The 15,684-nt window shown below is 42.1% G+C and overlaps 1 protein-coding gene across 1 annotated transcript in view; it reads right to left on the bottom strand.

The window, feature by feature from the left end:
• The window catches only part of RNASEH2C (ribonuclease H2 subunit C), a 59,517-nt gene that overhangs the window by 40,297 nt on the left and 3,536 nt on the right, over positions 1-15,684 (bottom strand). The window contains exon 2 of the mRNA XM_069207857.1: positions 5,184-5,399. Within this exon, the coding sequence (XP_069063958.1) occupies positions 5,184-5,349 (166 nt within the window). The 5' untranslated portion in view covers positions 5,350-5,399. The remainder of the gene's footprint in view (positions 1-5,183; positions 5,400-15,684) is intronic.

Below are 15,684 nucleotides of genomic sequence, written 5' to 3'. Positions count from 1 at the left end.
CTGCATGATAGTACTCTAGCTTAGAGTTCCATAATAAGACCCAATAAAATGAATGTCCAACCCACTCCTTATCTTTGCAACAAAGAAAATATTATCTGACAATAATCAACGAGTCAGTTGGCAGTGGCTACATTATCCTGTTCCCTCTGTCCGCATTTCTCTAGCCTCTCTTCGCTGGTTCTTAGCTAACCCCTCTCTCTAGAGAAATGGTCTTCAAACATTTTAGGGTTGAGCACCCTCACCACAGTTAAATTATTTCACCATGACCCCTAAAATTGCAAATAAAGTTGTTCTACAAAATGTTAAATGTTCCAAGCCAGGTAATTGATTTTATGGTGTTTGAGCACATGTGGTGTAATAAATATAGATAGAACTGGGTTAGCAGTACTGCTTTTCAACTTTGCATGCTAGATAAAGGGTAAAAAAACATACGCAAAAACATTTAAAGTGAGAATTTTCCACATGCTATGTTCAGTCTTACTTAGTATAAAAACTGGAAGAAGAAACTGAAAAATATTGTACATAAAAGAACTGAAACATGCAAGGGACTTGAGAGGCTATCAAAGAACCTTTGACAAAAAAACGAAAGAAAAAAAAAAAAAAAATGGAGGTTCTTCTTTTCCTTTTATTTTGTCATTATATTCTTCCCAGCTGCCAACTGGCTCCATATCATGTATGACACGCCTAGACAGTCCTGGCTTTTCAACTAAGAGCACTTAGTTCTCAGAAATATAGGGAGGTGGCTAGCAATGTTAATTGGAGAACCCTGACACTTTAGCTCATCCTGAACATGACTGAATTTTTGTTTTACTGATTGTGAGAGGGGGGTTCATCTACAATCTTTACTTTCTGTAAAATCACAGTGCTGTTTTTAGCATGCCTGTATGTGCCCCAAAGATGCACTCTAAAAGCTCATCTTAGCCATAGCCCAGCCCCCCCCCCCAAATGATATAAATTCACACCCTACAGGTGGAAACGGTCTTCTCCAGAGACACAAAGAGCACCAAGAATAAGGCTTAGGCACCATTTCAATAACCCATAAATGGATACGTGAGCTCTATTAGCATGTCTGCGCACAAGAGAGCAGTTGCACACCGTCATTCATTAGTGGAGATTCTTTAGCACTGGGCACAAGGCCACGTTTAGCTATGCACTGGTGCAGTCGCCTGAAGATCTGAGATGGCATGGTCCCAATTGGACCTTAAGTACACAAAGACCCACGGGGATCCTCACAATCTGCAGTTGATGCCCTTGTTGGGGATCGCTTGAGTAGGGATGGATGGTGATTAGCACCTCAGTAGATACAGCATCAAATGAACCTCTGACATCTTGGCAGGTGAAGCCCTACAGGGTTCATTCAGCATCACAGAAAAATTAGCCCTGCATATCCTTTCGGCAACACATGATTACAGCCCCGACTGGACCTTCGGCAATCAACTTATCAAGTAGCCACACCTGGAACAAACAGTAAGGTCTGTTAAGGCCTCTGACACCAGTGTTCTTCAGGATCAATCTCTACAAGGCGGTGTGGATGTCATAAAGTCATCGACGACGTGCTGGACCTCGATTCTTCATGGAGAGTCTCTCCTCCTGCAGGGGAGACAGGCTCCTTCTGTCTACCAGCAGACAGGCTTCAAGTCACTTCAAGACCAATACACAGAACGTCCAACAAGAGATCCAGACTTCAGGTAATCTCCCCTCACCTCTGGGAGAATAACTGTCAGGCAGACAGCAACCCTGGATGCACTGCACAGCAGCCCTCAGAGTACTCTGAGGTGTACTTCCTTTATCATAGACTTGGAACTGGAACAAAATTGGGCCATTTGGATCTCACTTTTATTCAGATCTGGCAGACAAGAGAAGTGGATCCACTGTGACAAGCCACGGAACCGATTTGGTTGCTTCTTCTTTGAGCATCGTTCACAGACGATTCTCCAGTCAAAACTTTTGTGTGAAGGGATGCTTACCACAGCAGAGCTGTCTACATCATCGAGCATACACAGCTGAGGAACAAAAAAGGGCGAGGTTTCCGAATCTGGCTATTATCTGCCCGAATAAAGGAGTAATGGGAAAGACAAAAGGGCAAGCCCCACTGAACTCCCTCCCCAACTATCATCCACCAAATGGCAGTGAGAGAGTGTAGCTTATATAATCTATATTAACATGCAATGTTTATGAATTAATGTGTGATAATGCTGCATAGAAACAGATGTAGTGAATTTTGCTTAAACGTGCACTTGAAATGTGACCACGAGGAGTGGCCGCCAATGTATACGTTGACTAATTATGATAACTAAAATGTTTATGAATTATTATACTGAATAAGTTTATAGTAATAATTAATAATTGTATTATTGAATTTGTGCTGAAATCCTTGTAGGCCTTAAGTTAGCATGAGCCGAAGCTTAGCTGCTCGGCTCTCATATTAAATGTATTTTTCCTATCTTGCAGTGTGCTGACTCGCAAAAGGACATGACCCCTTTTTTTCCTTCAAACTAGAAGCTGAATGTAACCATAGTAGATCCGTTCTCACAAATTCTTCATTGCTTGTAGAGTTATATTAGACAAAATGCAACAGTGTAGATTAATGTAATGTACAAGGTCATTCAAACCAGTGAAGACAATGGAGCTACTGACCAAAAGATGTGCAAAGAATTACAGAAAGATGAAATCATAGTGGACGTGCTACCTTTGAAGACATCGAACATAAGAACCAATGAGAAGCTTGTAAAATAAAATGGGGTGAAAGAATAATGACATAATCTGTTCTCCAATAGGATAAAGATAGTGGGGTATAACAAATGTCCAATAGGATTTTGGGGGAATGTAAAACGAAAAAGGGATAAAAACCCATGACACGGGGAGCCATTTGGGGGGGGAGGTGGGGGGGGGAGGGGTTAGGGAACTGCTATTGATCTTATCCAGAAACTTTGTCACTCTGTTTGGTGACTTATTGGTTTGCTTAGAACCATCCTCGTCCTTAGATTTGTCCATTTTACACTTTACCTCCTTATGAGGAAAGTGCCCCCATTTTGCCCCGGAGCGGAGTTCTGACTGATGGCGATTTGACTGATGTCCTGAAGACGAAGACTGAACCTGTGCGCGGACCTAAACTTGAGGGTAATTATGACAATGCATTTGTGATTTGTCTGTTTGCTTTTCCTTTCTAGGTACCAACTGCTTACTTTTGACAGAGACCATAGTTATATGTTTTTCAAATTGGTGTTCTAAAATTGTTTTGCATGAGGCCCAACATGCTAATGCTAATCAGTGGTTAGGACAGGTGTTCACTAAACTGACGCAAATAGACAAACGACCGAAACTATGCTTTGTTGAACTGACGCGTTATTGACACTGCTAAATTGATCTATGTTCACACCGTGTTATGTTCTGATGTTTGTGATTCTCGCCTTAATGAAATCTTACCAAAGTTGCCATATCATGACTATGCTATTATGTTTCTTGGTTTCGAGATTAACGCATCTGCTTTTGGAATTGTAATCAATAGGGAATAAAACTTCATAAAATTCTACTAAACTGGTGTGGTTATTCATGACTGCAAGTTCATGGTAGTGTCTTGAATTAAATGATGACTTTGACTAAAGTGAAATGTATTGTTATGATAAATATTGATGACATTGACGTATTGATTGACATATTGATTAGCTATCTCGTCCTAAGGTGTCTCTCAACTGGGTCAAAAGATTCATTGGCCTGAAACAAGTCCTGATGTGTAATAAATTATCATAAAGGGACGCGTTAACAATAGTGTTAGGAAATTAACAGTACCTCCGTGCTAAACAAAAGGCCTCATGGAACATCTAAGTAAGTGCTGTTTTTATACTCCTGACTTCAGTGTCTAGGTCTCCTCCCTCCACCTGCAGGAATATGAGCAATACACTTCCACAGTTTGGAAGCAGAGTTATCATCCTCCATCTTTGCACATGTATCGAAAATGTTTACCACAGGCCTCCACTACTCTAGCTCACTCAAATACCATTGATATACCACACTGGTTACACATGCACCAACATGCTTAACACACATTCAACCACAGGACATTAGCAATGGCTGGTAAGAACATAGAATAGGAATTTTACAGAAGTGGGCAAGTAGGCCTTCACTCCAGTGACACAGATTAAAATTATCTGCTCACACTAAAATATTGCATCCTGCTACAACAACTCTGTACTAAAACTACTGACAGGGACAGTAATCCCATTTTGCAAACAGTGGCACCCTTGGGGCCCAACTCCAAGTCACAGGACAAGCCTAGTATCTTGCTTAAACTGGGAAGGACAGAGGCCTCCAGCATACTAGATCAGTGTGATGCCAAGCCCCCCCCCCCCCCCAAAAAAAAAAAGTCAGGATATCAGATACGTGGGATTGGGGAAGGAGAACACACCCAATCACCATGCAGGGGACATTACCATCCCAACACATCTGCATTGCTCTCTAATTGCAAGGAAGCACTCCCCTCGCTCACAACTCGAAGCTTCCTCAGAGGTCAACACGGTTTCATTTATCCCACTGAGACAACGTGTGAAAAGGGAAATAGTTTTGCCAGTGAGAGTTGGATGGCCGGTTTGATGACTGATATGCAGACAGAACATCACTGGCAAGCCCTCAAACTGCAGAGAGAGTGTATATGTGAATGCTAATGGGATCCATGGAGTAAAAGTAAGTTGTCCCAAACGCCCACCAGTGGATCTGATAAATGGGAATGGAAAGCCAGAACACTATGATACAAAGGGTGGAAGACTCCTAACCATGAACTGTTGCAGATCCAGAGCAGCAACTGTGCCACAGTAAGCAGCTTTCACACTGACGTAATGACTAATAGTCCGAGCTAGTGAAGTAAACTGCCCCCCTCCCCACCCAGCAGGAAATACTCATCACCAGTGAAGAAGAGACCACGAAAGATGCCTGAAGAAAAGGGTCCATTTATTGCAAAATCACAAACTTGTTAGATTCAGGCAGCTCCCCTCGCCAGACCCAAATAGTCTAAGCAGTTAGGAGAAGGGAGGAAGGGTAGGACAGAAGCAAGGTACCACTTAAGTGAACTAATAATATTAAATCGTAATAAGATTAGAGGCAGTAACTACTTACATTACAATAAATTAGTCTCTGACATAAAATAAATTTAAAAAAATAAAAAAAGCAGAACAAGACTTACTACTTACCTGTTGGACGCTGTCTGATGGCAGGGGTAAAGTAATTCTCTACACCGGCACTGCCATCATATTCAATTTCACATGGCAACAAGTGCATTGGATCTTGCGAGGCCTCCTGTAGGGAGCTCAGGTCAATTCTGATGACAGAGTGTGGCACACTCCCAGACTCGGACATGCTGGATCAGTTGACCTATTTGTTCCCTTCTAAATGTTGCTTACAGTACACTGTAAAGATAAAAAACAAACATTTTGAGAGCTGCAGCAAAATGCAGGCTGGTGCCATAACATATGCAGTTTAATAATAGGGGCCCAAATATTAGTCATCTAAACATTGATTTTAACAACCTCCATGCTAGTCACTAAAACCTAATACCCAACTACATTTTGCTATTTAGCCTACTAAAGCTTTACGAAGGAAAGACTTAACTAGCAAATCATGTTTCTACTGCAAAGCCTTGAAGAGGCAACATCACAAAGGACAGACTACCCAAGTTAAGAGTAGTTGCTTTAAAACAGGTACAGGAACAGATTCATGGAAACATTTGCTTTGATTAAGTTTCTATAAAAAGGTATTGCTTATGTGCAAAATTTTAAGCAGAACCATCTAAATGGAATATCTATTAGGGCGCTCTTTATGAGATCCCCAGGTTTTGGAAATTGTGCCAGGAACAGATGTTCCCAGTCCCATCAGTATTACAAACAGTGTTGTTTCACACAGATTTCAACTGCAGGAAGTATCTGCGGTCTCCATGTGAAACACCAGAGCAAAAACATGCAGGGCGACTGTTTTCTGCCTCTTTTTCCCCAAAACGTGTACTCTTAATTATTTCCCCATACCAGAATTACAGAGGCACCAGTAACCAATAATCTTAGGGGCAAAGGATTATTTCAGGGCACTTGCAACAAGGCTGTAACATCTACGTCCAATAATGATTTCCATATTAAACTTTAACCAAAGTTAGCACAGAAAAAGATAAGGTATGTGGCCCTTACATGAAGCTGGAGTGGGGCACTAACAAATATAAAGCGTACACATTTTTTCCCAGTGACGCATGTAAATTAATAGAAAAGCGAAACCTGAGAAACCACATTGGTGCAAATCAAATCATGGTATGGAGTCTCATGAAACAAGTGAGGGTTCACCCTACTTCTATATGCCTGAACCACAAGCTCTGAGGCACGAGACATTAAGTGAAGAAGGCAGGCCTACCTGGGGCAGGTCTGTGGCATCTGTAACTTGTCTGTTTACCGGCAGGAAGAGCAAGGCTTGGGCCAAGTGCCCATTAACATGTCTGTGAAAGTCAGACCAGGCTGCAGAACCTCTGTGAAGCCATTTATTTTGCCTTTTCTGGAATGTTAGCTGCAAGTCTAAAACTTAGGCCGCAGGCCTGATTATTACAAGAAATTATGCGGTTTCTTCTTTCGAGGGACTGAGAGGCAATGGGGCATTAACAAAACCCAGTGTCAGGAGAAGTGTCCAGACCACTGATGTCTTAAATCCATATGGAGGTTGTTGTCATAATAGTGAGATGAGTAATCAACATCGTATCAAGTATCATGGCCCAGGCCATGCTGGCTATGATCAGAATCCGATCCAAAGGGCATGACTAGTTGTGTGCTGAGCATAGCTGAGGGTACAGAATGATAGTGCAGATATGGAGGATAAATGCAGTTAATAATGTAAAACAAGTTAAGTTGAAAAACAACGCGTAAAAATAAAATTAAACTTTCCGAAAAAACAATAAATTAAACCTTTAAATGAGCAAACCAGCAAGTTAGTTAAGATATGAAGATTCAAATAGGACACTTAGCCTAGTTAAAGTGAATGTATTTCCGCAAATACCAGTGCCACAGGGCCAGTTCCACACTAGGACAATACATATCCATGCAATCCTCTCCCCAGTTTACTTGCCACTGTCTGCTGCAAATCCCCTAATCTTTCAAAGTTTTAATGAGGGTCCTATCACTTAGTGCTGGTATAGTTGAACTTCCGTTTGAAATTATTTAGATTGAAACAAGGTGCCTCCGTACTCAAAAAAATATGTGATATGCTGTCAATTTAGCTTTTTACATTCAATTTTTATTAACTGGCTATTTTGGTCGCACCGTTAGCGTTGCACAATTTGCAATCAGCAAGGGCATATCTCAACATCACCTCCACTAGTCAACCAGTCTGTCTCCTGACAGACTTGAGCTGAAAGGATAAGATGATTAAAACCAAGAAGGGCAAGTTATTGAACAGTCCAGGGTCTCTTCGCCCATTTCTACTACAAGCCGGTCTCTTCATTCACCATTATTTCTTCTCCAGAGCTCAAGTCCAAGCACAGCCAGAGGCAGGGACTGCTGTCATGGGATTACTTTGGGTAGAGTTACCGCCAGAGTTAAAAGCAAAGCCTTTGCTTTAAGTAACACCCATGTGCCAGCACCTAATTTCACACAGTAAATATGCTCATGGTAATTCTTACTACAATCTTGCACTGTCTAGAGATATTATCCAAAACTGGAAGGATGAAAAAGGTGAGAGGGCCACAACATTTGGGCCTGTCCCCTTCAAGTTTCCCACCAACTTCCACAAAAGGAACCGTAACTAACTAAATGATGAGATCTGCTAGCCTTGGTATCAGCTGATAATATAACTCAGTAAAGTTGCCCTCTACGAAGTGGTGTGTGGATCCAGCAGGTCTGCTTCTAATGCTAGCAGTCCATGATCTCAGGTAGTTTGCGTCTCCTCTGGAACACTGTATGTAACCTCCAGGTCACAAGAATGAATCCTAGAAGACTTCTCAGTGGATTGATTGATTTACCCCTGAGCTGCAGGTAGAACCCAATTTTGTTTTTTCTTTCTTTTAACTTTATTTAAGAGATATAAAAAATGCAGAACATGCAAAAGAACAGATGCTTAGGGTTATAAGCAATAGAGACAGGATACATGAGTAAGCGGTAATGAAAGATACATCATACAGTCTTTCCCATATGGAAGAGCTGGAATAGTACACGGTAGGTAAAAGACATCACATAAACCAAAAGGGTGAGGGGGCAAAGTTCCATAACACCCACTGCTGTACTGGTAACTGCTGCTTATCGACCCAGACTATAGGCCCAAAACAAAGATGAGGTGGGTATAAAGGACCAGGGTCGGCAGGCTAATCGGAGTCATTGGATTCCTAGGAGACCAAGTAATCCTGCAACGGTACCCATTTGTCTTTGGGCTGAGAGGTATGAGGTTGTAGCTGTGCATAATCTTCGTGTAATGATGTAACATGGCTCCATGCCAGAACACTGGGCATGGAACCAGCTTGTTCTGAGGATTCAGGGTTCTCTGCATGACAGTTGATATGCTGGCTGTTGGTTGAGGCTGTAATAAATACCTCCTACCACATATCTTCATCTGGTGTGGATTCACTTTATTACACTGGCGACGAGGATGGGCGGAGAAAGGAACCCAGAGGAAGGGACAGCCTCAACAACAACAAAGAAGGAAGAGCTTGGATTATTTAAGAGAAGAACGGAGATAACTTACAGAGACGTGCTGGGAGAGGATCGAGCATCTTGCAGCATGTTCTAGCGGAGAAAAGAGTGAAATTGTGGTTGTAGGGGCTTTGTGGAAAGCAGTTTGAGCATTTACTAAGGATCAAAGTGGTCTCTGTATGCTTCACGACGTCAGAAGGTCAGTGAGCAATTGAAAAAGGACTGTAAGCTGTGGGAATTGTTGGCGGCCATCTTGAGTGTGGTGAAAGGAGAAAAACAAGCCAGATTGACTGAAGAAAATAGACTGGATGTTTGGTTTCGGCCATTTTGAGTGAGGAAAACGATCCGAGATTGCTCAAAGAGAAAGCAAGCCCAACTGCCTGAAGAAAACTGACTAAATGTTTCGTGGCGGCCATCTTAGATGAGGAGGAAGGAATTTTGTTTTATTTTAAAAAAATTTTTTTTTTTACAGCGCAATTGTTGGAGGACATCGAAGAAGAACATCGACGGTCTATTGGAAGTTGAAACTTAGACGGAGACTGGATAAGGATCACTATATTGGTTTGTGGTCACGGGAATATACATTTCTTTGGAAACTTTATTGCACTTGTGGAATACAAGTATTGGGCGTCGTAAAATGAATTAAACTGAAAAGGTCGTCTCTGCGGTGACAAACACACCTGAAGACCCGTGTTTGATATAGCGGCATCGTACTGGGACATACGGTGACTGGCACACCTTTTGGACTTTAAGTACTTTTAGCAACTAGAAGGGTTTGGAATATATTGTGGGGAAGAAGTGTTTTACACCTCTTGTGAGTATGCAGAATATTACGGCGCTGCCGTTTTTCTTGTCAGATCCAGGAGAACCGGTTATTAAGTGGAAGAAATGGAAAAAGATTTTTGAGAATTATGCCAGGGTGTGTGGTACGAATTTGAGTGGTGAAAGGAAGCAGGCACTTTTGTTACATTGTTTAGGGGGTGAAGGACAGGAGGTGTTGGAAAATCTACCTCCATTGTCGCAAGCTGATCAGAGGGGGTTGAATGAATATGAAATATGTGCAAGACAACTAGATTTACATTATTTGCCAAAGATTAGTACTATTATGGAAAGGTACCATTTTGGCTTGCGGGGGCAAGGGAAAGAGGAGAGTGTTGAAGAATATATTACGGCTTTACGGAAGTTGGCTTCAAGTTGTAAACTTGGGGCGTTGGTAGAAGAAAGGATTAGAGATCAGTTTGTGCTGAGGTGTTGCAGTGATAAAGTGAGGGAAGAACTCTGGCTAAAGGACGAGCCACCGTTGGATGAGGTTGTTAGTATTGCAAAAAGGGTAAAGCATATGTTAAAGTGTGTTGGAGAACTAAGTAAAGCACATAAAGAAGACAAGGTCAGTGTAAAAGCACAAGAAGTGGAGTGTCAAGTCATACAAAAAGATGAGAAGAAAAAAAAGTATGTGGGTGTCCGTGAGAAAGGTGTTGTAATAGAAAATAGCGCAGAAAAGACACAGGGGAATAGGAGGTTTGCAACACCTTTTCAAGGAAATTGCTACAGATGTGGAAGATTTGGACACATGGCTAATACAAGTGAGTGTCCTGCTAATAGGATTACTTGTAATGTTTGCGGAAAAAGAGGACATTTTGGGAAAAATTGTAGGATGAGGAATAGGAGAGATTCTAGATCAGAAATAAAGGAAGTCAGTTTTAAAGTTAGTGAGAGTGAGGTGGAACATCCCTCTGAATGGGTTTTGGTAGGGGATGTTAGAGTCAAAATGAAATTTGATTTGTGCTCTCACATCACGTTTCTCTCAAAGGATTTTTTTATGAAGAATTTTCAAGGAAGGAAGAAACTGTTCAAACCTAATATTAAACCTACGGATTATGGTGGGTTGCCAATTAAGTTATTAGGTTATTTTGATGACTGCATTGAGTACAATGGTAGGTTCACTGATGCTAGGATTTATGTTGCTGAGAGGGGTGATAATTTGTTGAGCTGGAGTCATCAAGCACGTTTGGGTGTCATTCTCAATCCTAATGCGCATCCATCTGTTCAGGTACAATCTATTGAGGGTGATGAAAACAAGTTTGTGAGAGCTTTTGGTGAATTGTTCAGTGACACCTTGGGGTGTTTAAAGGGGTACAATCACCATATTAAGTTGAAACAGGGCGCAGTACCAGTTGTGGCAAAAGTTAGACGCATTCCCATTTGTGTCCAAGACGCTGTACAAAAAGAGATAGATAAATTGTTGTCCACTGGTGTTATACAGCCTGTAGAGGCAACGGAGTGGTTAGCTCCCATTGTTGTGGCACGTAAACCAAATAATGAAATCCGTCTATGTGTGGATCTTCGTGCCTTAAATAAAGAAGTGGTGGTTGACAAGTTCCCCCTTCCCAATATTGAGGAATTAGTATCATCGTTGGATGGTGCTTGTTATTTTACCACTCTGGATATGGCATCAGCATACCATCAGGTTCTGTTGAGTAAAGAGTGTCAAGAATTAACGGCTTTTATTACGCCAATGGGGGCCTTCAAGTTTTTGCGTATGCCGTTTGGGCTGGTTTCTGCGGCCTCAGTATTCCAGAGGATTATGGAAGATCTTTTTAAAGGCATTTCAGGCGTAAAGTGCTACCAGGACGATGTATTAATATGTGGGAGAGACGTGAGAGAACATGATGAGAGGGTGCATGCTGTGCTTAAAAGGATGCTTGATGCTGGGTTATCTCTTAAGCGAAGCAAATGTAAATTTGGAGTCACTGAACTGGACTATTTGGGTCATCATATTTCACGGCAGGGGGTGAGTCCTAAAAAGGATTTGGTGGACACTATCGAAATGTTAAAAGAACCGTGTACAAAAGATGAGGTTTCTTCATTCTTAGGTATGGCAGTCTTAGGTATGGCAGAATTTTATAACAAATTTATACGAAATTTTGCAGATAAGACAGTAAATATAAGGAAGTTGATGTGTAAGAATGCAGAGTTTGTTTGGACGGAAGAGTGTGGTACAGAATTTAAACAAGTAAAAAATGATCTCAGGAATGCACCAAACTTACAAGCTTTGTACCTGGGAATCCCACTTTCATTGTTACTGATGCGAGTATAAAGGGGCTGGGTGCTCTTCTTTTTCAGATCAGGAAGGGCCAAGAGGTGCTAATAGCTTGTGCTTCAAGATGCTTGAAAGGGGCAGAGATAGGGTATTCTGTTATAGAGAAGGAAGCGTTGGCAATTTTCTGGGCCATAAACAAGTTCAGAAAATTTGTGTGGGGATCTTCTTTCGTAGTCAGGTCTGATCATAAACCCCTGAAAGAAATTTTTGAGAAGAAGGGTTTGGACTCAATTTCCTCGAGGATCAGGAGATGGGTCATTTCCTTACAGGAGTATAACTTCATGTTTGAATACATTCCTGGAAAGACAAATGTAACGGCAGACTGTCTGTCGAGATTGGTGGAGGTGGTAGAGAATGATAAATCTCAGGATGAAAATGATCAATGTGATGCTGAGTGTGGCATAAGAGTTTGTGATGTTACGCTGGGGGCTGTAAAGGAAGATGAATGGAGGGATGAGTTGCAAAAGGATAGTGAATTGTGTTCTGTGATGTCTCTTTTGGAACAGCATAAGTCTCGAAGTCTGGTTAAACCTTGGTCGTTAGTTGCGAATGAGTTAGATGTTGTTAATGGTGTTCTAATGAGGGGCACAAGAATGATTCCCCCATTGAGTTTGAGAGAAGTCATCGTGAACATGGCTCATGAAGGGCATATGGGCATTTCTAAAACCAAAGAGCGCATCCGTCAGGATTTCTGGTGGCCTGGATTAGATTTGATGGTGGAACGTACTGTTAGGGAGTGTACACCTTGTCAAGCTAGTGAAAAGGTGCTCAAACCAAGATATTCACCTATGGTTTGTAGAAGTTTACCAAAAAGTCCATGGGATGAATTAGCTATCGATATTGTGGGGCCATTGCATGGAGAACATCAGACTCCTTACCTGTTGGTGTTGCTGGATTTGTATTCACGATGGGTGGAGGTGAGTTTGGTGAGAGAGATCACTTCTCAATCTGTGATCAGTTTTTTAGAATCTGTGTTCAAACGCGAGAGTTTTCCTAACTCTATTCTTTCTGACAATGGTCCGCAGTTCTGTTCTGCTCAGATGGAGGAGTATTTTGTAAAATGTGGAATTGTACATAAAAAAATTGCGTTATATCATCCAGAGGCGAATGGTGCTTTGGAGAGATTTAACAGGACTTTAAAAGAGAGTATACAATTAGCAAAGGTAAACTGTTTAGATTGGAGAAAAGAACTGCAGGGTCGTATAACAGCTTACAGGTACACTCCTCATGCATCAACGGGGAAGACTCCTTTTGAACTGCTCAGGGGAAGGTCTCCAAATACTTGTTTGTGTCCTGGCTGGATGGTTGCTGGGAAGGGTTTGAAAAACAATGGTATTGGGGAATGGAGAGACAAAGAAGTGTCTCTGCAAAGCAAAAGGAAGATTTATGTTGATAAAAGGAATAATGCGAAAGTTACAAATTTTGAGGTTGGAGATAAAGTAAAGGTCAAAGCTCCTGTTGGGTGTCAAAATTGGTCAAAATATACCTCTCCAAAAACTATCATTAAGCTGTTTAAAAATGCTGTCAAGACGGATGATGGTCGCATCTGGAATCATAGTCGTGTAGCACATTTTGGGGGGTGTGGTGTGGCCGACAGGAGAGATGATACTTCTTATCGTTTTCCCTCGGACATTGATTTAAGGTCTGATAATACTCGTAGGAGTGTCAGAACACGCAGGTTTCCTTTACATTTGCGTGATTTTGTGTAGTTCTTTCTACCCTCTTTTTCTTTCTGTTCAAATGTGTTTTTTGTTCTCATGTTACTTCTGTTCTAATGTAAAGAGGAAGAAGTGTAATGATGTAACATGGCTCCATGCCAGAACACTGGGCATGGAACCAGCTTGTTCTGAGGATTCTGTGATGCAGGGTTCTCTGCATGACAGTTGATATGCTGGCTGTTGGTTGAGGCTGTAATAAATACCTCCTACCACATATCTTCATCTGGTGTGGATTCACTTTATTACACTTCGCTAATCTTATCGTATTGTGACATGCTCTTCAGCAAGGCAGATTCCCTGGGGCAGTGCCTGCTGCCCCAGTGGAGCGCTATTTCCTGCTTCGTGAGCAGGAGGACAAGGGAGGTAAATCGTTGGGTGCCTAGTGATGTCATGCGTGTACCATAGTAGTGCCATCAGGGGAGTGGGTGTGAGTGCGGTGTTGATTGTGGTGGAGATGAGGGAGAAGATAGTGGACCAGTAGTGACTGATGAGAGGGCATGTCCAAGTATGGTGAGCGAAGTCTGCATTCGAGGCGTGGCATTTGAAGCACAGGGATGAACAAGTGTGGCTGATGTGCGCTAGGGCCTTGGGTGTGGAACAGGCCCAGTGGAGGAATTTAAAATGCAATAGTTTATGTTTATTGTTGATAGAGACAAGCTTGGGCTGGGAGCAACAGCATGACCAGGTCTTAACCAACAGTGGGCTACTCAAGATGGCCTCCCAGGGCATCAGGACCCACCCACCCACCCAGAAGAGTATGGTTTCAAGGCAAGGCAAGTACGATAGGGTGTAGAGATCAGTCCTCCGCCGTCATCATCAGATATAAGCACTGTTAGAGGTGGGAAATCAGCTGGGGACAAAGGATGGGAGGGCAACCCGGAGCGTAACGTATGGTGGAGACACCCAAGTATGAAATGGTCCACGTACAAGGCGACTGAGTCGAACTGTATCTGCGTGTGAGAGCTCTTGGCCATCCGGGAAAATCTCTCACCGTGCTCACTCCATGGCAGTGAAGGAAAAGTTGAACCAGTTTCCTCCAAGTGAGTGGGAACCGGGGGTTGTCGACTAGTAGTATATTCGAAGAGCAGCGAATTCCCCCCCTCCCCCCAAAAAAAAAAAAAAAAAAAGCAAAGTTTACACCATGCATAGATAATAGTTGAGTGTGTTTGTATATCGGAGGGATCCCTTCTGGGAATATGAAGGAAAGAGGGAGGGCACCAACTTGGTCTCTTTCAATCTTAAGATGGGGATCCGTGCATCTAGGTGATAAAGAGGTGTATAATGGCACAACCAGATCTAATTTTGAGGGTAATGTACCCACTGTTAAACCTAGATGTGATGTGCCTGACCAACTCAAGCTGTTGAGCCTTCTAGGGAAGATATAAGGCGCACAATTCAGTTGGGTAATAAATGTCATCTATTTGTAAGCACCAACAATCTCCTTTTGTTGGGTTCTATAAGCATACATAGCCACCTGTGCCTAAAGTACAGAATATATCTGAGCATCCAGGGGACATGTAATTTCAGTGGGCAACAAGGACAACAGAATTCATCATTGTTTTAGAAATGTGTTGGCTCATGCTGTGCTAAACACAATGTGAATGTAGAAAAACGTTTGCTTTTTTTTTTTTTTTAACTTCAAACTGTGCCATGTTGAAATTTCAATTCAAGTGTGTGTAAACTGTGAAATAACGCAGTCTATTGGATTTGTGAGATACTTAACTAGCCAAAATATAACTGGCAATTATAAATGAGAGTAGTTAGGTCAACAATTACGTAGAAGGCTCCACACCACATTTGTTCAACTCTGAGCTGTCTTAAGTTGAGAAGATAAAGTAAAAACTGGAGATATTTTAAAGGCTTCTTCTCGAAATTAAAGGCCTTGGCTGGATTGTCTGGCTTTATGTGACAATGAACAGCTTTGCAGATACAGCTCAGTCCGAGGCAATGTTAACCACAGTGAGAGGTGCAGAACGCCCAGGACTGGCAGGAAAACGCAACGATCAACCTTTGGTCAATTAAGGCAAAGTATGATTGCCAGTACTGCAAATCTGATGGGTGAAAATTTCAAGACACTGAGGACTGTAGAATGGACCTTGTACGGCCTCTTGTTTGCAAAAATGCATGGGAGTGAGTAGACCAAAAGGAGCTGTCTCATCCCGTCCAAGTGCCACACCTCTCATGATGTAACCGCACAACTGCAGAAAATTAACATTGTCACGCA

This window comes from Pleurodeles waltl, chromosome 9 (genome assembly GCF_031143425.1).
Source record: "Pleurodeles waltl isolate 20211129_DDA chromosome 9, aPleWal1.hap1.20221129, whole genome shotgun sequence".
Lineage (NCBI taxonomy): Eukaryota > Metazoa > Chordata > Amphibia > Caudata > Salamandridae > Pleurodeles > Pleurodeles waltl.
Note: the sequence above shows the minus strand (reverse complement) of the source record. Positions and strands in the feature narration are given on the sequence as shown.